The sequence below is a fragment of the Periplaneta americana genome, chromosome 14, assembly GCF_040183065.1.
Source record: "Periplaneta americana isolate PAMFEO1 chromosome 14, P.americana_PAMFEO1_priV1, whole genome shotgun sequence".
Classification (NCBI taxonomy): domain Eukaryota; kingdom Metazoa; phylum Arthropoda; class Insecta; order Blattodea; family Blattidae; genus Periplaneta; species Periplaneta americana.
The window spans coordinates 117,885,323-117,910,278 of record NC_091130.1 but is presented as its reverse complement, the minus strand read 5'-3'; the positions used below and the strand labels follow the sequence as shown (position 1 = coordinate 117,910,278).

The 24,956-nt window shown below is 36.9% G+C and overlaps 1 protein-coding gene and 1 non-coding gene across 2 annotated transcripts in view; both read left to right on the top strand.

Annotated features, from left to right (window-relative positions):
• LOC138713700 (uncharacterized) overlaps window positions 1–24,607 on the top strand; it is a 34,941-nt gene extending 10,334 nt beyond the window's left edge. The window contains exons 2-9 of the mRNA XM_069845996.1: window positions 1,155–1,304; window positions 1,922–2,035; window positions 5,933–6,098; window positions 10,070–10,275; window positions 13,521–13,731; window positions 16,436–16,526; window positions 17,006–17,173; window positions 24,195–24,607. Coding sequence (XP_069702097.1) covers window positions 1,155–1,304; window positions 1,922–2,035; window positions 5,933–6,098; window positions 10,070–10,275; window positions 13,521–13,731; window positions 16,436–16,526; window positions 17,006–17,173; window positions 24,195–24,356 — 1,268 coding nt within the window. The 3' untranslated portion in view covers window positions 24,357–24,607. The remainder of the gene's footprint in view (window positions 1–1,154; window positions 1,305–1,921; window positions 2,036–5,932; window positions 6,099–10,069; window positions 10,276–13,520; window positions 13,732–16,435; window positions 16,527–17,005; window positions 17,174–24,194) is intronic.
• Window positions 16,183–16,254, top strand: TRNAY-AUA (transfer RNA tyrosine (anticodon AUA)). The gene has a single exon. It is a non-coding gene; the product is annotated as a tRNA-Tyr (tRNA).
• Window positions 24,608–24,956: the final 349 nt, after the last annotated feature.

The following is a 24,956-nucleotide window of genomic DNA, read 5'->3' as shown; positions in this document are numbered from 1 at the left end:
CTGAGTCAGGCGAGTCCAAGGGGTGTTTGGGTTAGTCACTCGCTTGTCTTCGAAGCGATCGGATGTCATGCGTGTGGTAGAGCGGTATGTTTCTAGTACAATTAAGCTGTACTGCATTCCTTTACTGACTGCTCGCCCTTATCTCTATTCCGGATCTCCCCACTACTCCTATTACTGCCCATCTTTCGCGTCGCTGAGCTGTCAGGACTAAATAATCGGTCTGTACGTCAATGTGACTTGAGATACGGAAGCGAGTGGCATCTAGTCTGTAGATTAAAGGCAACGCTATTAGTGGACAAAAGACTATTTTTCTGCTTTAAAAAAACGAGAGTTTAATATTATTGTAATATGTGAAATACTAATAAAATATGTAAAAAATTATTGTTATTATTTGAGTTGTTTTAGAGAACAGCTGCGAACAGTTCTAGACATTGGATAATTTCCAATATGCGTATTATATTTACAAAAAATTTAGAAATCCTCCACTGACAGAGAACGTTTTTGCTGTAGCCTTTCATCTCCTTCCCTCCTTGACTACCTCACTCTGCTGCTTCACGGGTTGCGTTCGAATGAATAGGAGAGTGTTTCATTTTCGCCACCATTGATTTACTCGTAGAATATGGTAGACTTTCATTTAAAGTTAAAATCGTGTCCGGTTCAGATTACTTTTTCCACCTCAAATGAAAATATAATTAATTGCGATCAAATTATCACAATTGAGTGCGCATAATTTATTTTACAGGACATTACTTGAAATATCAATTTTATTAGTTACCATTAAAATTCTTAATAAGAAAATGTGTCGTAAATGGCATAGAATATTTGTTATATTTCTATCTATTAAACTCAAATTTCAATAATTTGAAATTAAGAGCATGTCTCGATATTGGCATTGACATCAATGTTTGTTTGAGATATCGTGAATACAGGTACTTATTTGTTTATTAGTGAAAATTGCAATTGTTTATCTCTCTGTGCTACTTAATTATAGACATGTCTTGGACAACATGCACATGCTTAACCTAATTAATATTCATACTACTTAAGGCTCCTTAATTAATATTCTATGCTGCGTTTTCTACAATAACTTAGTCTACATGGTACTGTAATAATTTATTAATGATATACTGTTATTGTTTTGTTTCTTTTGTTAGGAATGAGTCGTGTAGACTACCGTCCAGATGCTGGTCCAGAAGACACACTGTGTTTTCGTTATTATAATGCATCTGAGCGTATACATGGTAGAACAATGGAGGAATGGCTTCGGCCATCTGTGTCCTTTTCGCATGCCTTTTGCTATATGGGTAAGTTATATGAAAATATTTTTAAGATGAATATTTTAACTTAATATTCATATTGTTTATAGGGTCATAATATCATGTTACCTCCGATTGAGGTTCTGGCTGATATTTATTATCTATTATCAGGCAGTACATCTCACTTGTCGATATGTGTCAGAGGAAGAACAATTGTTTGTATGCATCTTAAGTCTGATTAATGGAATATGTAGCTATATAGGCAAGGAAAATATGAGGCATCCTGCAAGTTGCACATTGCTCCTTGATGTAAACGTACCTTAAGAAAATTATTAGGTTTATCTCAATTTATATTAATTATGTTCAATTTGTGTTAACGTACTGTTAAGTTGTTGTTCGGGGTAGAACTCAAGTTCTTCAGCTCCTAAAGCAAACATGGTAATCAATAGTTTACCGAGGACACATAGATTTGGTAGAGTTAAGGTTTATGTTTCAATACAATTGTATTTGTTTGAACCATTCCTTTCTATCGAAATAATTTATTTCTTCTTCAAAGAAATGTCTTTATTAGCCTTGAGTATCTCAGGTTTTTAATTTACAGTGAAACTTTACATGGAAAATAGTATTTAAAAATTTTAAAAATGAATTTATCTTCCTGAATACAGGGACAGACTTGTATGGCCAGCCAACCTTTCATAGGACATGGGATGATGGTTCAAATTCAATTGAAAACTACAAGCGTAGATTGAGAGCTGCTTTTGAGTTCTTTTCTAAACTTGGTAAGTTTATTTTAGAGTACTGACTTGGATGTGTGTGTTGTGCGCATGCGTTTCGTTTATGTGTAGTTAAAAAAAAACTAATCCATGTTTCTGTGTAACTTCTATGGGTATATGGGCATAATTGAAGGGTTCAGAACCATAGTGGGCTAAACGCCATTTACTAAAACCGTAGAAAACATGGGTTAAAATGAAGTTTTTACCATAATTCAATGGAAACATATAACAAATAATATAAAGTATACACATTAAAACTAAATGATATGTCAATCTTCATTAAAATATGGTATTCACTTCACTTTAACCCTTGCTTTCTCCGTCTTTAATAAATGGCGCTTGGCCCACTATGGATCTGAACCCTTTAATTTCTTTGAGAATTTCCAGAAATTGCTTCACTTATTGTTTGCCTAATTTTTCGTGTCTTTTGATTTCTGGATGCTTTATGTGGCAACCATTTTTTAATACCTGCTGAAAGTTCACTATAAATAATAATGTTAAAAACACTAAAGAGATAAAACTGATATTTATGGTAGAATCTTAAGTGATAGTCGACGTTATGGGTGACCGAATGGCAATCGGGCACTCCCCCCCCAAATTTATTTGTATGTTTGTTTATTCATTTATATAATCACTTATTTATTCATTCATTCGTTCATTAATTCATTTATTGATTCATTTATTAATCGATTCATTCAGTCATTTATACAAGCACAGTTATCATTTATTTATTTATTATTCATTTGTTCCCGATATTTCCCTTTATTTACCTAGGTATACTGTATTTTATTTCATGGAGTGCAGATTCATAGAAAGGACTTTGCCGACAGACCTTCTACTGTCCCCCACTAATTGGTTGTCATAAATAAATGTCTTCCTACCTGTGACGGATATCTTGTCTTCTCCTGTCAGTAACCAATCACAACCTTCGTTCAGAAGAATTGACAGGCTCCCGTCAAATGCACGTGGAGGCAGAGTTGCTGCATCTTTTTCGAATTCCAAGAATCCCGTCAGTCTCACTGTCTCATTTCGAGGGTTACCACGATTGTGGTAACTGTGCAATATTGGAACGAGGGGACAGAATGTAATTGTCAGAGGTCTTTGTGTAGGAAGTCATAAATCTGTAAGTGGGTGTTCAAAGGAGCCACCGAACTGCACTTCTTGAAATAAAATAGAGTATACATACTTAGAATTATTTACCAGATTCCATTAGGCACAATACCTATATCTCGTTGTACGGATCTTAATCAGGTCACATGGTTCATTTAATGCCTGAAAAAGCAAAGAAAAATGTTGATGTTGCGAACGTCAGGTGACTAGAAGATAGGAAAACACTTGTTCTATTTCGCTTTGAAATCCTCAGTCCATCGCTTTCACATTTAATTAAAACGACCTTAGTAGTATTGAGTGGCTAGGGGCGGGTTAAGGACGACCCTTCAGCACGTCAGCTCAACAGTGGCTTATTATGCACCTCGAATTATGGGATGATGATAATGAGGTGTACCAGCCCACCAGCTGCATGAGACCCCTCACCCACTCACTCAACGGACCCCTACATATCCCCGCCTTAGGTTCATACCCTGTCAGTCAGGTCTCCACTAACCAGTTGCCGCTGTTCCCGCTGCTCATCTGTTAGGCTTCTTGGAACAACGTGCTCACACACACGTTGCATTTTCAAATCCGGTATGGCATAGTTGCGCCCCGCCGTCAATTGGGAGACCTAGGCATGGCATAGTTGCGCCCCGAAGAAATCAGGTAGCAGAAGGGACATGGCATAGTTGCGCCCCGAAGAAATCAGGTAGCAGAATGGATATGGCATAGTTGCGTCCCGATGGGCATAGTACACACGAAAGTGATTGTCATGAAATAAATGAATTACTTAAAAATATTACAGTGATAGCTGCATTAAAATCAGGTAGGCCTAGCATATGATCAATTTTTCTATTTAAAATAACACTTTTTTATTGATCACACATAATAAATGAACTGCATTTTTTGTTTGTACATCGATATCTTAACCCTACGGTACAGGGTTTCGAAAATTGAAACTTAGAACCATTGCGAATTATTAACTCTTTACCCTTTTCACTAAACTTAACATTTATTTTAAATTAACCTCACTATACGCCACAGACGGTGTGAAAATCACTAATAAAATGTCAAGACTGCTAAGGCCCCATATTCCAACGGCTCACTTATTTGAATAATTATGTCAGTTAATAAAGTACTGCCAACTTCATGGTGTCATTTCAATAGTAGGCTATTGATAATCAATGCATAAAAGTAGAAAAACAGTTAATAAAGTACTGCCAACTTCATTGTGTTCATTTTAATAAATATTAAATCGAATAAGAAATCAATAAGATTGGTTGATTATGAGACTCGAGTTTCCGCAGTGTCTTTTTCTCTACCTATTTCATCGGGGCGCAACTATGCCATGCTCCTTTCTCTACCTGATGGGAACGGGGCGCAACTATGCCCACAAAACAGGGACCCTTTTTTATCTGTTGCATCTCATCTGACCGTGGGGCGCAACTATGCCCTGCCCTTCAAATCATTGTGGAGAACCATGCGAAATGCCTAACAAAGTAGCCACATCATCTATTGACTGTCTGCGGTCTCGTCTGTTTTCTTGTGCATCTTGAGCTATCATTTCTTCCGTTCTTGCCGATCGGGGTCTTCCTGAATGTGGATCATCATCCGTTGAAAGACGGTCACTTGAGAAGCGCTTGTGCCACTCATACACTCGGATCAGAGACATTGCTTCTTTTTATTTTTATTGGGTTATTTTATGACGCTGTATCAACATCTCAGGTTATTTAGCGTCCGAATGAAATGCCGGTGAAATGAGTCCGGGGTCCAGCACCGAAAGTTACCCAGCATTTGCTCGTATTGGACTGAGGGAAAACCCCGGAAAAAACCTCAACCAGGTAACTTGCCCCGACCGGGATTCGAACCCGGGCCACCTGGTTTCGCAGCCAGACGCGCTGACCGTTACTCCACAGGTGTGAACCATTGCTTCTTCTCCATACACTTGGTGCATGAGTGCCAAAGTCTCAGTAAATGTTTTATCGAGATTAACACAAAATTTAATGTTACCCCTTTCCTCCTTCAATTTCATTTTACCACATATACCTACACGTTTTCTCTAAACGAAGCTGAGAGCTGCACTGTATTACACGTCTTCACTAAACGAAGCTGAGAGCTACACTGTATTTCGATTGTCTTCCCCATTCTCATGCGCAGCCGCACTGAATCTATACGCCTGGAGAGTAAGTCACATACCACACGGACAAGCCAGAGAAGTTGCCTATAGAGCATGGCGTTGTCACCCGAAGTTTCGGTACAGTGGACTCTCCTAAGTTCGACAGAACAGAATTTAAAGTTCTATCCAATAAGCGTAGTGGGTGTGGCAGGTGAAATGAATACAAATTCTTATTGGTTATCCATCAACGAATACAGTACTGTACTTGCATTTCCTGTCCGCCCCGAAACTTGTGTATGCGCTTCTAGTATCACAGTGTGTTTCGACAGTTCCGTCTCACAAACGACACAATTCTCAAATAGTAAAAGAGGAGTTCATTAATTTAAAATCAGTGATCAATATGGATATCCCAATCGATAAAATATTCTGTTTTCCTTTAACAAAAGTATCACTATAAGACACAAAACCAATTCCCATTCAAATGGCAAACCCATTTCTTATTGCCTGTATAGGGGCGTGTCTAATTCTCCTACGTAAGCAGTCGAACTATAGGATGTCGAACTTGATTTCTGTCGAACTTAAGAGCTTCCTCTGTACTTTCTGACTCTACAAGTATTTCGGCCATTCATGATTAATCAAATATCTGCCATTGGAAGAGTCGCCACGTTATATAATTGAAATTCATTTACATAATTTAGGAAACAAGTATTGGACATTGTACGACCAGGATATTGCTCCTGAAGGTGACACACTGGAAGATACGATTCACAATCTGGATGAAGTGACTGATCTGCTATTGGAATTACAACAGAGGACTGGAGTGAAGCCCTTGTGGATTTCTCCCAATCTTCATTCACATCCCAGGTAAACAAATGTATTTTCCATTTTGAATCTTTCGTACACTACTTTTAACACTTGAATATAAATAATTGATTAAATGGCGATCTTACTCGTGTTAATTATGTAAGCATGTGCGGCTTACAGCTGTTTCGGTGTTGCTTGACACCATCCTCAGAGCCTACTAGATCTCGGCTCTATCTCAACTTCGCTGCCTGTTGTATGGGTGCGTTCATGTGATGAAGAGTTGTGTCAAATAGTGTGTGTATTCTGAAATTGATCTGTGTGTTAAGAATTTGATTAGGGTGTGTTTTAGTGTGTCTGTATATTTCATATTTTTCTAGTGTGTTGAGTTTTTGGTTTTTGAGTTGTATGTGTAGGATTTCCATGTCTATATTTATGTTATTGTATGTGTGTTTAGCATTAGTTATGTGTTCGGCATATGTAGATTTATTGTGTCCTCTGGTTATTGCTTTAATGTGTTCTTTGTAGGCCTATTCTACTTGGACAGACAGGCAGATCATTCCAAACTCGATACAAAGAACACATTAAAGCAATAACCAGAGGACACAATACATCTACATATGCCGAAAACATAACTAATGCTAACCACACATAGTTACATAAATACAGACATGGAAATCCTACACATACAACTCAAAAACCAAAAACTCAACACACTAGAACAATATGAAATATACAGACACACTAAAACACACCCTAATCAAATTCTTAACACACAGATCAATTTCAGAACACACACACTAGTTGACACAACTCTTCATCACACGAACACACCCATACAACAGGCAGCGAAGTTGAGATAGCGCCGAGATCTAGTAGGCTCTGAGGATGGTGTCAAGCAACACCGAAACAGCTGTAAGCCGCACATGCTTACATAATTAACACGAGTAAGATCGCCATTTAATCAATTATTTAAATGTATTTTGGGGATGAAATCTGTACCGTCATCAGGGTTACTTTGTGCCATATTTTTTTTTTTTGCATAGCTGACTGTGCATCTTCATATTAAGTAGTAGGTTCCTACTTTGAAAATTAATACCTTTATACGCTGTTCAAATGGCTTGCATATTTAACAATGAGTTTAAGATGAAGGAAATTATTGTTACATGCGGTCACCTCCACGGAAGAAACATCCGTTTTTGTACACATAGAAGACTGGCTTGGGGATGGTAATCATAGGGACCTTACTTTGTCCCAGGTGGCTACAAGATTAAGTATTACTGGAGTTTAGAAGTGAATAATGTGCGTGCGTCTAGCAAGCGAAGTACTTAACTGACGGCTCACGCTACTCTTGTTTCGTAAAATGGGACATAACAAAACATGGATCACGTTAATAATTACACTAATATTTACAATTTATATTATTTAAACGATCTACACTAGAATACGATATTTTTCCTATTTAGGCCTACACCATAATAAAGACTGTAGGCCTACATTGATCCAAAATTATTTACAATATTAAGCTTATGTACAGTGTTGTGTATTGTAATGCAAGGTATTTTATTTCATAATACTATAGCATACTTATATTGTAAATTGTGTACAATGGTGTAAATAATATTTATTCAATTTAGGCATTCATTCTTTATGATAGTGTAATAGTGAAAATAGCGTATTTTAGTGTACATATTGTAAAGGGCTGTCAGACATTGACTACTTTCAAAAGCCGATTGTCAGAAAAACTGTTTTTCGTCTCTAGAATATGATCTTTCTTCAAATATTACTTTTGTAGAATATTAATTCTTAATAGGTCTATATCAATTTTCTTTCATTGTTAACCATTCCGTGGATTCAAATTGTCTTATTTAACAATAAATTGTAGTTGTTTAAATCTTAAGATTTATATGTAAATAAACACATCTACATTTTACTCTTAATATTATCATTATATTATTATTATTATTATTATTATTATTATTATTATTATTATTATTTAACAATAAATTGTAATTGTTTAAATCTTTAGATTTACATGTAAATAAACACATCTACATTTTACTCTTATTATTATTATTATTATTATTATTATTATTATTATTATTATTATTATTATTATTATTACCGTATTTACTCGAATATTTCACGCACTTTTTTTCCCGCAATTTCGATCTATAAATTAAGGGTGCGTGAATTAAGCGAGGAATTTCACAAGCTGGTATTTTTAAGGGTAAAAATGACAAAACTACGCAGTTCCCTTATATATCCTAGTAACTTGTCTTCAAGATCAGGGAATTTTCCACTTTTTAGCCCACGAAATGCTTTCCTTGATGCATTTGTTTCTTAAGAGCTTGTTTTTGTTTCCTCCAGTAGCGAATATTAAATTCTGGAACTGTGAATTCACGCCCAGCTGCTCTGTTGCCATGAGTTTCTGCATATGCAGTAACTTTTAATTTGAAGGACGCAGTATGACTCGAATATCGGGATTTACCATTCATTGTTAAAACTTTTAACAGACGGCTTTTGACAGGTTTCCCTTTTCGAGTCTCAAATTCAACTGATGCGATCCAACACAAAGCTTTCAAACCACCCCCATTCAAATTGTAGGGGGAGGTCAATACCCTATACCGGTATTTTTAAAGGACTTTCATAGACGAGAAGGGTGCGCCTGTAACAGGTACTGTCCGGTCCCAAATACCGCTATGCACTCTCTCGTTACGGCATTTAAAATACCGTACATTCAGGGCTCCTCGACATAACACACCTCATCACTTCAAGTTTCAGTATGTACTTGTTACAGTATTTCACGAATATTAAATGCGTGAAATATACGAGGAAATTAACTTATTAAATTATATAGTAAATAATTTGGGTGCGTGAAATATGCGATGGCGTGAATTACGCGACTAAATATGGTATTATTATTATTATTATTATTATTATTATTATTATTATTATTTAACAATAAATTGTAATTGTTTAAATCTTTAGATTTACAAGTAAATAAACACATCTACATTTTAATCTTCTTCTTCTTATTATTATTATTATTATTATTATTATTATTATTATTATTATTATTATTATTATTATTTAACAGTAAATTTTAATTGTTTAAATCTTTAGATTTACATGTAAATAAACACATCTACATTTTACTCTTAATATTATTATTATTATTATTATTATTATTATTATTATTATTATTATTATTATTATTATTATTGTAATAACAATTAGGCCTATCTGTCTTTAAATTTAAGTATATGAAAATAACTTTAAAATTTGCCAATATGAAGATTTGTCTGCATAGCTAATACCAATAAATAATTGTCATTGGTGATCAATGATCACTAATGTTGATCACAATTTAAGAAGTTGTCACTATGAATGAATGAGTGCTAGAATTTCAATACAAATACATTGCCAACTACGAAATATATAGGTAGCTGATTATTTTTAATGTTATTCAATTTGCCAACTATAGCTTTCTCGGAATGAATAGACCTAAAGTGAGCTGCGTATCATCATATTTCCAGGACGTGTCGTGTTAAACTATTGTATGTTGTATATGGGGAATGAATATGTTACATAGGCTATCATTATGAACTAGAATCTTATTGTTTACAATTACCATTAATTGGACAGAGTTACGCAATAAGAGACCAAGCGCCTAAAATCTGTTTCGAGATATTGGCCATTGAAATAAATCTGTTTCTTTTTATAAAACATTTTATTCAAGAAGTAGTATAACATTCATACTATTACAAAAAACAGCACAAATAATACCAAAAAAGGCCACTGATTTTTGATGAGACCAGCAGTTGAATTAATATTTCAAAGCAAAATAAATAAATGCATTTTATGCTTATAAATAGCAGCAAAATTCATATATCGCATTCTTGATTTTTTTTTCCGAGTTAAATTAGCCTGCCATCAACAGATTTTTGCAAATATCTCATTTTTTTCAAATTGTCGGTTGGTCTATTATTGCGAAACTCCGTCGAATTAGACTCAAACATGTCATTCTTTAGGTACAGAAATGGAGCGGTGACAAGTTCAGAATTTCAAACTGTGGCTTTTGCTGGAGCTCAATTGAAGAAGGGGCTCGAATTAGCCCATAAGTTCGGAGCGGAATGCTTCCTCTTCAGAGGTATTCGTGAAGGTTACACTTCTGTTCTCAACACTGATATGCCACGTGAATTACGCAACTATTCGCGACTTCTGAAAATGACTCAAGGTAAGGTTACACATTAAATTTGTTCACCACTGATTTAAAAGTGTTATGTGCGACGTTTAAATTATGAATTTTTCTAAATATATGACGTATCACGTATCATAAAGATTTTCTAAGGCGAATCTACAGTATTATGTCTTATAAAAAGGTTACATTATTTTTCTTTCACAATGCTAATAGTGTCAAAAGAAGTACGTATACAAATTTTGACCACTCAACCGCAATTACGAGGCCATCTAGAAAGTGATTTTCCCTGGGGTCATTTACAGAAAAAAATATAAATTGCATGGAAAGATTTATTGAAACAAATACAGCAATTGTTGCGCTATTTGTCAATATATCCCCCACTGAAATTGAGACATTTGTCATAACATAGGATCAATTTTTGTATTCTTGTGTCGTAGAAGTCAGCCGCCTGGGCTCGGAACCAGCGTTTGACAGCCGTCTGCACCTCTCTGTCGATCCCATGGTATAACAAATGTCTCAATTCCGGTGGGGAATATGTTAAAAAATAACTCAACAATTGCTGTGTCTGCTTCAATAATTTTTTGGAATGAAATTGTGTTTTCTTTCTGTTAACGGCCCCTGGCGAACTTATTTTTTCCGGCCCCCGTAATTGCGGTCGAGTGGCCAAAATTTGTATAAGCACTTCTTTTGATATTATTAACATGGTGAAAAAAAGTAACTTTTTATCTGCTCCCCATCAGAATGTTTGCTTGTTAGTTATTACATATGTATATAAAGGGAATTTCCCTTTCATGAGGAAGGTTATAACTGATGGATATAATTTTCATATTATGTGATATCTAAAAACAACGTAACATAAAATGATGTTATAGGCCTACATCTTGATTAAGACAAAACATGATCACAAAAAACATAAGAATACAACACAAACACAAGAACACAAATAATACATCACACTAACATACGAAAACAAAAACAAACATAAAATTGCAACCTCATTCAAGAAATTAAATCACAGAACAAATACAGAACAAATAACATTCTACAAAAACATCTCAACACACAAACAACACAAACAAACAAATACAACCATACAGGCGTGTACAAACTCAAATGTAACACATGCAACAACTTCTACAAAGGACAGACAGGCAGATCATTTCAAACACGTTACAAAGAACACATCACAGCCATAACAAAATTAAAAAACACCTCCACATATGCAGAATACATCACAAATGCTAACCACACCCACAGAGACATCAACACAGACATGGAAATACTACACATCGAACCAAAAAGCCAGAAACTAAACACACTAGAACAATATGAAATATACAGACACACGAAAACACACCCCAACGAAATTCTCAACACACAACTCAATTTCAGAACACACACTCTTTGACTCTACATTACACCACACGAACACACCCTCACAGGAAACAAAACAAGAGGCGCCAAGACCAACAACGACCAGTTTTTGAGGATGACCCATAAAAGGTCGAAACATGTAAACCAGGTACAATTTAACACAAGAAAGTCATATAATACATATTCCGGAATAAAATGATGACTTAAGTCTCTATCTGTAAAATGCTGAAATGTAGGTATTTACGAAATTATGTGCAAGTTTATTTAAGAATTAGGCTACATTTCCATTTCATTTATCTGTACTCACCATGAGCAGAATCAGTGATTGAGATTTCATCATTATGTCATCTAAGCTTAGTATCGCAAAGTCGAACAATAAGTGCGAGATCACTATACATGAGCGAATTGGTTCGATCCGCTAAACTAAGACCTGTGTGTGTGTTTTTTTTTTTTTTTTTTTTTCCACGATTTACCTAATGCGTTAATAGGCCTACAAATATCCGGATGAGCCGTAGAAGAAATGTGCCACCCAGTCGCATATGTTTCAAATTTCTAAATTCTGGCGTTCATTTATATTCGGCTGGCATTGGGACTTTGGCGGTGCTTCTTTCTTTCCTTGGTTCGACGTCTGGACGGTAACTACTGTGGAATGGCAGTAATGTTTGTCTATGCTATTGCGGATGACTGTACATGATTGGCTATTTCCTTTATCGTTTTTGCTAAAATGACGGTTACTTTCCAACTTTAAGTCCTGAAAAAATTTACTTAATTTCCTTGAGACGTATAGCATTTAGGATAGGAACTCACATGAATGTTCAGGTAAGCCCCAAGAACCCTTGGAAGGACGTGCACTCCTGTACCTTCTAGCTTATTTTACGTGCATTCTCCTTGATTCACAGTTTCGTAAAGAGCTACATTATAAATCTTTAACACAACCAGTTCTAACTTAGGCTATGCCTGCGAAGCTGGAAATTGACTGAAAGGAATGCGCAAAAATGACTAAAATTTGAAAACTAGAATATCAATTTTTGTCCACACCTGTGGAGTAACGGTCAGCACGTCTGGCCGCGAAACCAGGTGGCCCGGGTTCGAATCCCGGTCGGGGCAAGGTACCTCGTTGAGGTTTTTCCGGGGTTTTCCCTCAACCCAATACGAGCAAATGCTGTGTAACTTTCGGTGCTGGACCCCGGACTCATTTCACCGGCATTATCACCTTCATTTCATTCAGACGCTAAATAACCTAGATGTTGATAAATTGTCGTAAAATAACCCAATAAAATAAAAAAAAATATCAATTTTTATAACTTGGAGTGCCGTGTCCACACCTGTGGAGTAACGGTTAGTGCGTCTGGCCGCAAAACCAGGTGGCCCGGGTTCGATTCCCGGTCGGTGCAAGTTACCTGGTTGAGGTTTTTTCCAGGGTTTTCTCTCAACCTAATTTGAGCAAATGCTGGATGAGTTAAGGCTGGTTCACAACAAACCGGGAACGAAAACGGAAATATTGTTAAAATAAATGTATTTAAATGTGGGCATTCACAATTAACGAGAAGCTTGCCGAATCCCGGGAACGGGAACGTTAAAATTAATTGTGAATGTTCACATTTAAATACATTTATTTTAACAATATTTCCGTTCTCATTATCGTTGTCGTTTCCATTCCCGATTTATTGTGAACCAGCCTTTATGAAAATGACTGGGCCAAAATTGTGATTTCAGCAGAAAATAGCTTACATAGCTACGTAGCTTATATAAAATAATAATAATAATAATAATAATAATAATAATAATAATAATAATAATAATAATAATAATAATAATAATGTAGTGCTCATTTGTGACAATAAATTAACCCTACTGCTGATGCCGCTGTTTGAATATTTACAATAAAATACTATATTTCATTGCAGATTATAAAGAAAGACTTGGGTACAGGGGACAGCTCTTGCTGGACTCTAATTGCAGCAGTGATAATGTCAACAATTACAAATCATACAACACACCAAAGTACCATTACAATTGGGATGCTATGAGCAGTCTTGCCTTCCTTAAGCATCATAGCCTGGATCGATATTATAAATTGAGTGTGTCTCCAGGACACCAGTTCTTCATGACTTCAGTGTAAGTAGCAGAAATTTAGTTATGTTACACATAGTTTAGTAATATAAAAAAACGTGTCCACCGCTGTGGAGTAACGATTAGCAGGTCTGATCGTGAAACGAGCGGTCTCAGGTTCAAATCTTGGTTGGTTCTTGGTTGGTTTTTTTTCCGAGGATTTCTCTCAACCAATTGAAGCAGAATTGCTGAGTTAATCCTCCTAACCACCACTTACAAATCAGACCGTGGTTTACAAGATGCACTGTCTAATACTTATGACTAAGTTCTCCATTATTACATTTTGGAGCCTTGTCAACCAGGCTCAAAAACTCTCTTAACTAACACTCAACTACACTCGTAGTTATTCTTATCTTTTAGTGTATACAGGATGAAAGGTAAGGTAGTACATTGACAGGAGCCATAGATCTCATTATTTAGAGTAAGTTTTGTCAAATAAAACAAATTATAGGACTTACGGATAGTGAGATAATTACAAGTGTTTCGAAAGCGCTGACGGCAATTGCAAGATGTCTCAATTTCGCATGAGTAATACCCCACACCCCATGCGGTAAGCGACTTGAAGGGGGTGGGTTAAGTTCAACTACCTTTCAACCTTGCAGCAGGTGAGGAGAGGGCGGCAGCAAACAAATGTACTGCCGTCCCGACAGCGATGCCAGATTTTTAGATCTTCTGTACGTGACTCGACAATAAATGTTTCCAATGTTTCTTCAATCGATTAATCTGAAATCTGTGAATTTTCTAATTAAGGTACTGTTGCAACGTGAACATAACAAACGTTCTCTTAGTTGTTATACAAGAAATTAAAACGTATTTTAAACAGTATTCGTAAAATTCGCGATCGAAATGTCGGCATGAAAGTATTATTTCTTCAAAAACCTCGCAAAAACGAGCAAAATGGTATTAGACTTTTTTGTTCGTTATATTTTAAGGAATCACATCCTACAATTAATGTACTACCTTACCTTCCACCCTGTATAAATCCGGCCTGTACTGATTACTGTTTCAAAAGTCAAAGACTTGCTCAAGGAACGCAGGTTTGTTTCAGTCGAAGAGGTGAAGACTTTGTGCTCTGAAGAAAGTAACCAAAAATTGCCTACAGGACTGTTTTGAAAAATGGTACGGATACTGGCAGACTTATATCACTATCCAAGGTACTTACTTGAATTTGGTGTTGTGTGAAAGGCTGCAATTCGTCTGCAATAAAAGTTTCTACATGTGTTCGGTTCATGTTTGACTCTACTAATACATTGGCAACGGATGATTTGTAGCATGTGTATTGTATCCAATCATATAAATCCTTAGCCTTTTATATTGTGATGAAATAGAGAACTTGTAGAATGACTGCGTGGAAAATCGGAGCACTTGAAACAACTAGCGCCAAAAGTGTCTTCGTTCACCGAAGTTTCAACTCTGGTTATGTAATGGAGTTTTGAACAAGGTTTCCTATGCGAAAAATAAAATGAGCTCGACATTTGATTAATGGCGCGCTTTTCAGTAATGTGCGAGTGCTCATGTCTTTCTACAGTCCGATCGAGAAGTCTCTACGCAGTACATGTGCAGCCGAGAATCCACTAGGTAGAGAATTCAAGTGTATGTGGTAGAGAATTCAAGTGGCAGCACTGGCCGCTAAGCATGTGATGGACTGGAGGTGTGAGGTTGTCAAACCGGAATGAATGGGGGAATGCCAACTTTCTACAGGCTTATATTATAGGGTTACTAGAACTAATAGAGCTGCGAAGGGACTTTTCGATCGCACTGTCTTCCTCTTTAAATTTATATTTATTCTAAATATAGAACTATACTTAAATTGTTTCATATTATCTGTAATTTGTTAGTTAGGCCTATAACGTTAATAGTTACTGAATAGGTGGGTTGAGTTGACTCGGTCCAAACAAAATGTCTAAATAAACTCTACTTTCTCCACGTTAAAAGAAAAAAAATATCGTTGAAATGTATAAATGAATATGTAAAACATGCTCAAATAAAACTAAGAGGATTCAATCCGGCGTCGGAACTGAAATCCGGTGTGGCTTAGTGGATAAAGCGTCAGCACGAAGAGCTGAAAACCCGGGTTCGGATCCGGTGCCGGAGAGAATTTTTCTCCGCTCCACTGATCCTTCATCAGAATTCCTACAGGAAAATATCATATGTACTTCGGTACATCAGAATAATATGAAATGCGTAAATAATCACTTAGTGATTTAAAACGGCGCTCATTCCGTCGGATCCCGGCCACATAGTCACTCGTAATGAGTGCACCTCTGCACATATTGTGTTGGACATTGTGCCAATGTCACACATCTGTGACACAGTGCATGAGTGCTGATCACTAAAGGGAAACTGAGAGGTGGAACTTAAACTGAGAGCAATACAAAGATTTAATTTTCTGAAAAATTATTCAAAATGAATTGCAAAATTAAACTGAGAGGATTCAATCCGGCATCGGAATTGGAATCCGGGGTGGCTTAGTGGATAAAGCGTCAGCATATAGAGCTGAAAACCCGGGTTCGAGTCCCGGTGCTGGAGAGAATTTTTCTCCTCTCCGCTCATCCTTCATCTCAAATAAAATATTCGATGCAATTGTATTACATTTTGTGTCAAAATAAGTAGATAAAAATGCAAATTTGGATCGGATCTATCCTTTTCAAAAACCGGACTGACTGAAATTGAAATAAAGTGAGCTGTCTCTGTCTCCCTGTTACTGCAGGTATGGGATGCTTGGTTCCTTAGACATCACTTCGGTGACTAGTCCCAACATCCGAGACGCTACCCTACTCATGAAGACTGTCATTGAACAGGTACTTCCATTTAAGAAATACGAGTACGTAAAGCTGGCGCCAGCGTTTTTGGCGTGTGTCCTAGAGTGTAGTGCTCAGTTTGTGAGCGTGGTGCTAGTACAGCTGACAACGTTACCACTTCCTATACACGTCACATCAGTCATTTACCAAACGCAGTTGTCAGACTGACTGCGGAAAATGTAAAACACTCGCACTTAACGTTCCCATTACTTATTTCACACGCCAAAAACGGTGACGCGGACTGTACCTACCTTATTAGCCTCTTCCATATTATAATAATTATGCTGGTCGTAAATGAGACACTTGAGGATAACCACTTTCAATGCTAATACGTCCATTTGACGGTGTTTTCTTCAAGTAAATTTTCATGGAAAAACGAATGTAAACCCCGAAAAGACGAAGTATATGCTTATTATTATTATTATTATTATTATTATTATTATTATTATTACATAATCTTGTTATTAATTTTTGTGCAGGGTGGTATGCAACCAGGAGGACTTAATATTGGAGTGCCACTGCATCGTGGGTCTGTTGACCTGAAAGACCTCATGGTTGTCTATGTAAATTACATAGATATTTTTGCCAGAGGACTTCGTAATGCAGCTAAGATTGTGTCAGATGGAGTGTTCACAAAAAATTTACAGGTATTCTGAAACTTTGTACACGATAAATATAGGCTTTGTACGGTATAGCTAATGCAGTCAGAACACTCATAACTCAAGATCAGGTAAAAATGTATTATTGCTACTTCCGACGTGTTTTTGCTGCGAGATTCGTTACAAACTACAGAAAAGGTTAAGTGTTTTACATGTGATTGTAACTTGTTGCACTGAACTTCGTTAATGTTAACTTCGTAATAAATAACAGCACATAGAAAGCTCGATTTAATGTTTGAGGCGCTGACATGGGAAAGGTAGTAACTGCCAAAAACAAAATTTTTCAGGGGAAGCAAAAAACAAATTTGTGAACACTTTCTCACTTACATTATTACAGAAACAGCTTTAAATGAAAGGCATACACTCATGTTTGTATTACATGAAATTTGAAAAGTCTGGCACAGATTTATCTGTGAAATTCTATTTTATGAAAATACAACATTGAAATCACTCCTTAGCCAAACTGAGAATTGACGTTATTTATACATTATGCACAAATTTTTCGGTAAAATACTTTTCATCGAGGAAGTCTAACATAGATAACAAGTCTCTCTTTTTGGCAAAAGGGACGACTGGTCTTCTTTCAAGGAGTTGCAAGCACTGCAAGTTAGTGATTGACGTTCAAGACTGTCCTTTCTTAAAAATCCTGTGCTCTGTCCACATTTCAAGGTCATTAAATGTTTTTATTAGAGGAAAATCAGCTCTTGAGAGTCTAATCTAGTTGAGGGTGCTGATTTTGATAGTAGTTGTATTCAAAAACTTGTCAAATTCTGCAGAAAAGTCGAAGATATCCTCATCCTTCATCATTATTACATTATTAGGCCTTAGCTCTTCTGTAACCATGGTCTTGCATCTTTTTTTTTCTTTTCTCTATGATGCCAAATTCCCTATCACATGGCATGTAGGAATGTTCTGAAATCAGGAATTTCAAGTCCACTGAATCAAAATGTTTCTTGGCAATAATGTAAATTAAATCAGGACCATTAGAATCATCCGATTCTTATTCTGCCCTGCACAGTTATCAGCCTATATTTGTCTAGACACATTCTGATGTTGTAAATGGTGTTACTACCTTCTCCGCGCCAACAGCTGTGCACATACAACTTACAACATCTAGTGACTACGTTTCCAACTTCGTTTCATTACATACGGACATACTACCTTCTCTGTGCCATTGGCATGGCCATTTACTACCTTCTCAATGAAAAACCTAAAAATTCGAATTTTTGGCAGTTACGACCTTTCCCATGTCAATGCCTCATTTGTTAACATTTAACTGCATTTAACTGGGGTTGCAAGGGATAGTGAAGTGCATTCTATAACCTCTCCTATCCAAATCCCATCCTCAACCTGCCCGTGGTGCAACCTGCTTTTACAGATGAGGCTCTGGGGACCGGGTGTTGGCGGTATAACCACAACATCATATACAGAGGAAATGCTGTATAGGTGGGAACCCCACCAATTCTACCCCTACGGGCCGGCAACCCGTTGGGCAGTAATCTCATAACTGCTTTCAAATCTCACAATAAGCCTCGGATGAATACATTTCACAGAAAATTTCTAAATACACCAAAACAATGGAAATAATTAACACTATTATGAAACCTTCCCTAGTACAAAGGCATACTCGAATTCGCCTTTACAAGACCTTGGCGAGACCTGTACTTTGTTACGGCAGTGAGGCATGGACATTGAGGAAGAAAGACGAAAGCAGAATAACGGCTAATGAAATGAAATTTATGAGATATACAGCGGGATATACGAAATGGGATCACAAACGCAATGAAGATGTAATGGAAGAATTACAACTAAAACCTGTAATTAATCACGTAAAACATTATCAGAACAACTAAATAAATCATCTGCATCGCATGCATAGAGATAGAATCCCAAAAGTCATGCTCCACTATCGTCCAAACGGGAAGAGATCTCTCGGTCGTCCAAAGAAGTGTTGGATTGAAAATTCAACTGTGAGATCGTAACAAGCCACTTGGCCTAATACTTGAAGGGAAGAAGAAGAAGATTTGACTGTGCTCTTTTTATCTAGACTGTGAAAATTTTCCTGTGATCTAAATTAGGAAGAAAGCAATAGTAAGTTGTTTAGAAACGAAGTAGGTTGTATTTTTCCCATTACTGTTAATGAGAAAGGAAATCACAACGTCTCTTTGTCTCATGGATACTAGCATAGCCCTCAGAGGGCTATGATACTAATGACAGCTTTTACTATATCCCATGTGAATATAGCTGGAAAAGAATGATTAAGAGTAGGTAGATTTGAGAGTAGAGAAGAAAATGGATGAAAAAATGTGAATTATTAAGGAAAGGAATATGCAATATTTAATACGAAAACGAAAAATGAGAGGAAGACAGTCTAGGTATGAGAGAGAATAGAAGAGGATAGATAAGGAAGGATATGTAGTAATTCAGTGAAAACAGAAGAATAGAAAGTAATCAAGAAATCTTGGCAAATGAATATATTAATAGAAAAGAGTCATATGTATTAAAGGGATTGTGGATCGAAAAGCAGAAATGTGATGGTCCATCATAACTGTGAATTGTGAATTGTAAATTGTAAAGTTGGCTGACAAATAAATATCATCATATCATATCATATCATATCATATCATATCATATCATATCATATCATATCATATCATATCATATCATATCATATCATATATCACATCATATATCATATCGTATCATATCATGTCATGTCATATCATATCATATCATATCACATCATATCATATATCATATCATATCATATCATCATATCGTATCATATCATATCATATCATATCATATCATATCATATCATATCATATCATATCATATCATATCATATCATATCATATCATATCATATCATATCATATCATATCATATCATATCATATCCCGTGTGAATATCGAGTGTACAGTACCAGACAAAGTAATGGGCCGACTCTTGGAGTTAATATAGAGGAGAAAAATTCGCTCTGGCTGCGGGGATAGAAGCCGGATCCTTGGTTCTACGTATCAAGCGCTCTAATCATTGAGCTACGCCAAAGTTCAATCCAAAGCACCGGATCGAATCCCCCTCCTCCAGTGTTTTTCCCTTTGTGGCCTGCCTCCAAGTTCAACATGTATGTTGACATTTTTATATTGAGTCAACTGCCATTATACAAGGAACGCACTCAGTTGAGTGACTTGGTGGCCGGGATTCCACAGTAATATGCACTGTTGCTCGAAGAATCTACAGTAAAGATTAATTTTTGGTCCTACAGAATACGTCTGTTACGGTAACAATTAATATTAGAAGAGACATGGTACGTAGAACCAAGGACCCGGATTCGATCCCGGCACCGAAGCGAATTTGTCTCCTCTAATATTAATTGTTACCGTAACAGACGTATTCTATTGGATGAAAAAAAATAAATACTCTTTACGTCGACTCTTGGAGGTTGCTTCATAGCGCGATTCATACGATAACGTTCGTAAGGAGATTGTCACGCCACTCAGAAGTGTGCTCTTTCCTCTCGTTTATTTAGCTCAGACGGTTCTGCTTGCCGTGCGAATTCGAGCCTCATCCAAGTGAGTTTTATTTTCCTGAGTAATGTTAAAATGGAATTTTACGGTTCTGGAATCGATGTTTCAGTTTAGCGGAATAATTACAGCCCGAGATATATGGATTATTATTAGGCGTGACATTGAAGTAACGTTACAGTGGTTAGCGGTAGAAAATTAAACTGCATCTTTTCGCCACTTTCGGATATACTCGTACATATATTTATTTTCAGGTTCAGGAGCGCAGATTACGCGGAGGGAGTTATTACATGTCTGGCGAGGACAAAGTGTTTTTTTTTTTCTGAAAGGGAAACGCATGTTCTTCACTATATACTGAAGAAATTAGTGAACTGTACTGATGACATTGTGGCATTGTAAGGATTATTAAAGTCCACCGTTGTGGCTGAGGAGTTTTCCAGTCTAACTCCGAACCCAGCGGACCCAGGTTCGATTCCCGGTCGGGACGATTTGCCTGGGTGAGGTTTTTCCCTCACTCCTATGGATGAATATCAGGTAACTTTATTAGGTGATTGGAACCCCACTCATCTTCGCCACTTCTTTTTCTCCCCTATCATCCTCTCATTCATCATCCCGTTACTTCTTCTGGTTTTCAGATCGCTCTACAGGTGGACCTCCGAAGCTGCTAGCTCTCTCGACCTGCCTCCGTGGATTGTATTCATGCGATGATGGATAGTTTCTGCAACGGAACCCGGGACAGACCTTCTCGGGGGAGGATTTCCGCCTCGGACCGTTAAGGGAGCCTTGGGGGGTTGCCAAAGCAAGAGTGGTACATGGACTCTGTTGGCTATAGGGACTGGTCGTTATGAGGGTCAATTGGTTAGGTCGGTGCGCGTAGAGAATCGGTGGGCACGCAAGTCATCCCATATAGTGGGTGTACAATAGATCTCAGGTCGTAGTGCGTGGGATGTTCCCTCCCTCCCTCCTTAAAAAAAGGATTGTTTATGATATTTTATATAGAATGTTTTAAAAAATGGACTGAAAGTAATTGAACTCTTAGGACACTTTTAGCTAAGAACAATCAGTGGTTGAATTGTACTGCAACTTTCTCGGATGACACCTGTTCCCAGCAGAAGAACGTCCTAGGAAACTGAGAGCAGCAAGAAATCTATGAGACGAAAAGTGGAGGCATTATTAGCAAGTACGAATAGACACAACATTTTGTTTAGGCAGTCCAAATATCAGTCCAGATATGTGGGAGGTATTTAGTGGTTTCTCAGGCGGAATCAGCGGTGCGTATAATGTCCACTGACATTGTCACGTGAATGTTACGAATTTTAATTTTCGTGTGACAATTTTTTGTTAAACATGTGCAGTCAATGTGTTATGTTAATTATTTAATTTCTTTGAGCTTTCCAACATTCCTTGAAAGATTCACGTATTACAAATTAATTTTTATTCTCAAATCTTCCCTAATTTTCGACTTCTTCTTAGTCTCCGCATATGATTCATATATTATCTTAATATTCGTCTATAATCTTATATCTTCTTTTGCCCAGAACTTTTCTCCCGTTAACTATTTCTCCCAGTGCATCCTTCAAAAGTCAGTTTCTTCTTAGCTAATGACCCAGCCAATTTCTTTATTCAGTAACTACAGTTATTTATACAGCATGGAAGAGAAATAACCTTAAGATTGAAAGGGACGCTTAAATGTATAGAAAACCTATATAACGTTTTGTGATTAAATGCACGGTTTTAGGAAATTAAGTTTGAAGTTTCAACAGACCGGCAACATCGCCGCTAACATACTCTTCTCGTGATACAGATGTCAACGGTGTGTCTCGCTAGATGAGCTGTTCTCTGGCGCTGTGTTGCAACCAACTCGCAACGTCCAGTGGCTTGAATTTAGAGGTTTTTAAAATTAAATTTACACGAAAACCGCCCACACTATTGGAATACGCCAGAGGGATAAATTATTCTTTATTTGTTTTCCTATCGATGTGAACAAAAATCACGATCCTACTCGCAATAGTTACCGAATAAGAGGTTGTTAAACATTTGAGAAATTTTTTTTCTGAAAAACTACTAACTTTCCACCAATATGTTATAGTTTTTTGTTACATACAACATGAGCTATTCACTCTGAAAATCTGCACGGTTATTTCACTTCCACCCTGTATGTAGTTCTTAATTTCACAGAACTGAAGTAATTACCCCTCTGACATAACATACGGAACAGTTGAGAGCATAGACAAATACATTAGCCTGCTAGGTTAAGTGCATACAGTACGTAGTGATAGTGTATTGGATGGTAGGCAGGAAAGCCTTTACTTCATCCGCCTTGTCTTATTTCTTGGATTCACCACAGTCAGGTAGATGTACTCTTGTTCTTTGACTTATCTTTACTATTAACAAAGTTTATACATGGTGATTCACGAGGATTTACCGTCATTTACGAAGCTTATTTCCGAAGATATTCTGAGTAAAAAATGTCATATATAACATGGGTCCTATTCTCAATATTTACAGAGTTACGTTTCGTTATTGGAACGCATTGCTGTGAACGCGTGATCTTGGTCAGCGTGCAGTCAGCAGCCAGCGCGAGCGCTACGGAAATCAAAGATAGCCGTATGCAGTTACGTAGCGCGACGAGTGCCGTTCACAAGCGTGCGGCCAAGTGTACTCAAGCGGACGGCGACATTTTTTAAAATGTGTTGTAACCTTTCCAAGACTGTAGGATGCAAAAATGAACTGCAAATAATTAAGTCGGTGAAAGTGGTGTGATTTCTAATAATTGTTGTGTAAGTGCGTAAGAATAATGTAATTTTCTAGTTAAAAATAGAAAAAGATGTCTGTATGAAGCAACTAAGGAGTTCACAGCACATTTTTAGCTTCATAATACTTGCCAATTAAAGAAATGATACTTCTGAATGGTTCATTCCCTATTTCTATTATTCTTTTACCTTCAAAATAAAGAAAAAACGTATTTTACAAACAACTTTAAATTAGTGTAACTCTGAAAATATTGAGAATAGGAACTATGTTTATGCTGTATGACATTTTTTGCTCAAAATGTCTTCAGAAATAAGCTCCGTGAAGGACTGTAAATCCTCGTGAATCACCCTGTATGTGTTATCAATGGGGTTAACAAAAAGTTAAAGACACCGGCGTGGCTCAGTCGGTTAAGGCGCTTGCCTGCCTTCTGAAGTTGCGCTCGGGCGCGGGTTCGATCCCCGCTTGGGCTGATTACCTGGTTGAATTTTTTCCGAGGCTTTCCCCAACCGTAAGGTGAATGCCAGGTAATCTATGGCGAATCCTCTGCCTCATCTCGCCAAATACCATCTCGCTATCACCAATTTTATCGACTCTAAATAACCTAGTAGTTGATACAGCGTCGTTAAATAACCAACTACAAAAAAACTACAAACAAAAAGTTATCAAATTAAAATTACGATCACTTGGAGCCAACAGGTTTAAACAAATTTGCTTATTTTCTTTCTACAGCAACAGTATCTCGGGTTCCATACCGGATTTGGGAGTAGATTGTCCAATGGTGAAGCAAGTTTGGATGATTGTGATGATCAGACTCGTAGACATCCCGGAGACATGACCACTTCATCAACAGGCACTGAATACTGGGAGGCAGTTTTCAGTCATTATATTTAACATTGAACTGGCAATCTTGAAGCATATTGTAGTTTATTAAGTAGGCGTACCAGTTTTAATATAATCAAATTTGCACTGGGATGCGTACAATGGAAAACAAACAAGTATATTTACAATTATTGTAGTTGGGTTCAGAAATTACTGTTGTAGTAATGTTAATAAACCTTAGTAGGCTACATCTGACTATATTTAAAGGTTTATTTTTATAGTTTGTAGTTTATTGTGGAAGAAATAAAATATTATGAAGCAGACCTACACATTGATGAACAATATCATTTTAACAATGGCCAATTGAGGATGGAACATGACAGTTAAGCGGCCGATCTTGGAACTACAATGCTATGTTACCAACTGATGGAAGCTAGCAATTGACGTTAAAATGGCTGACGTTAAAACGCTCATTGACAATTGACGCGAAGGTAAGAAAACAACACAGAAATCGACAGAGAGTCAAAGACGAAATGTACCGATGCTAAATTGTGTACACAATGTCGCCAGGAAAGCTGTTAAGCACTCGCCACGTGGGAACGGTAAGTTTGGCAACTCAACAGTTGTTACCATAGCAACAGGCCTACCACGCTATGTCACATTCAGTTGTTT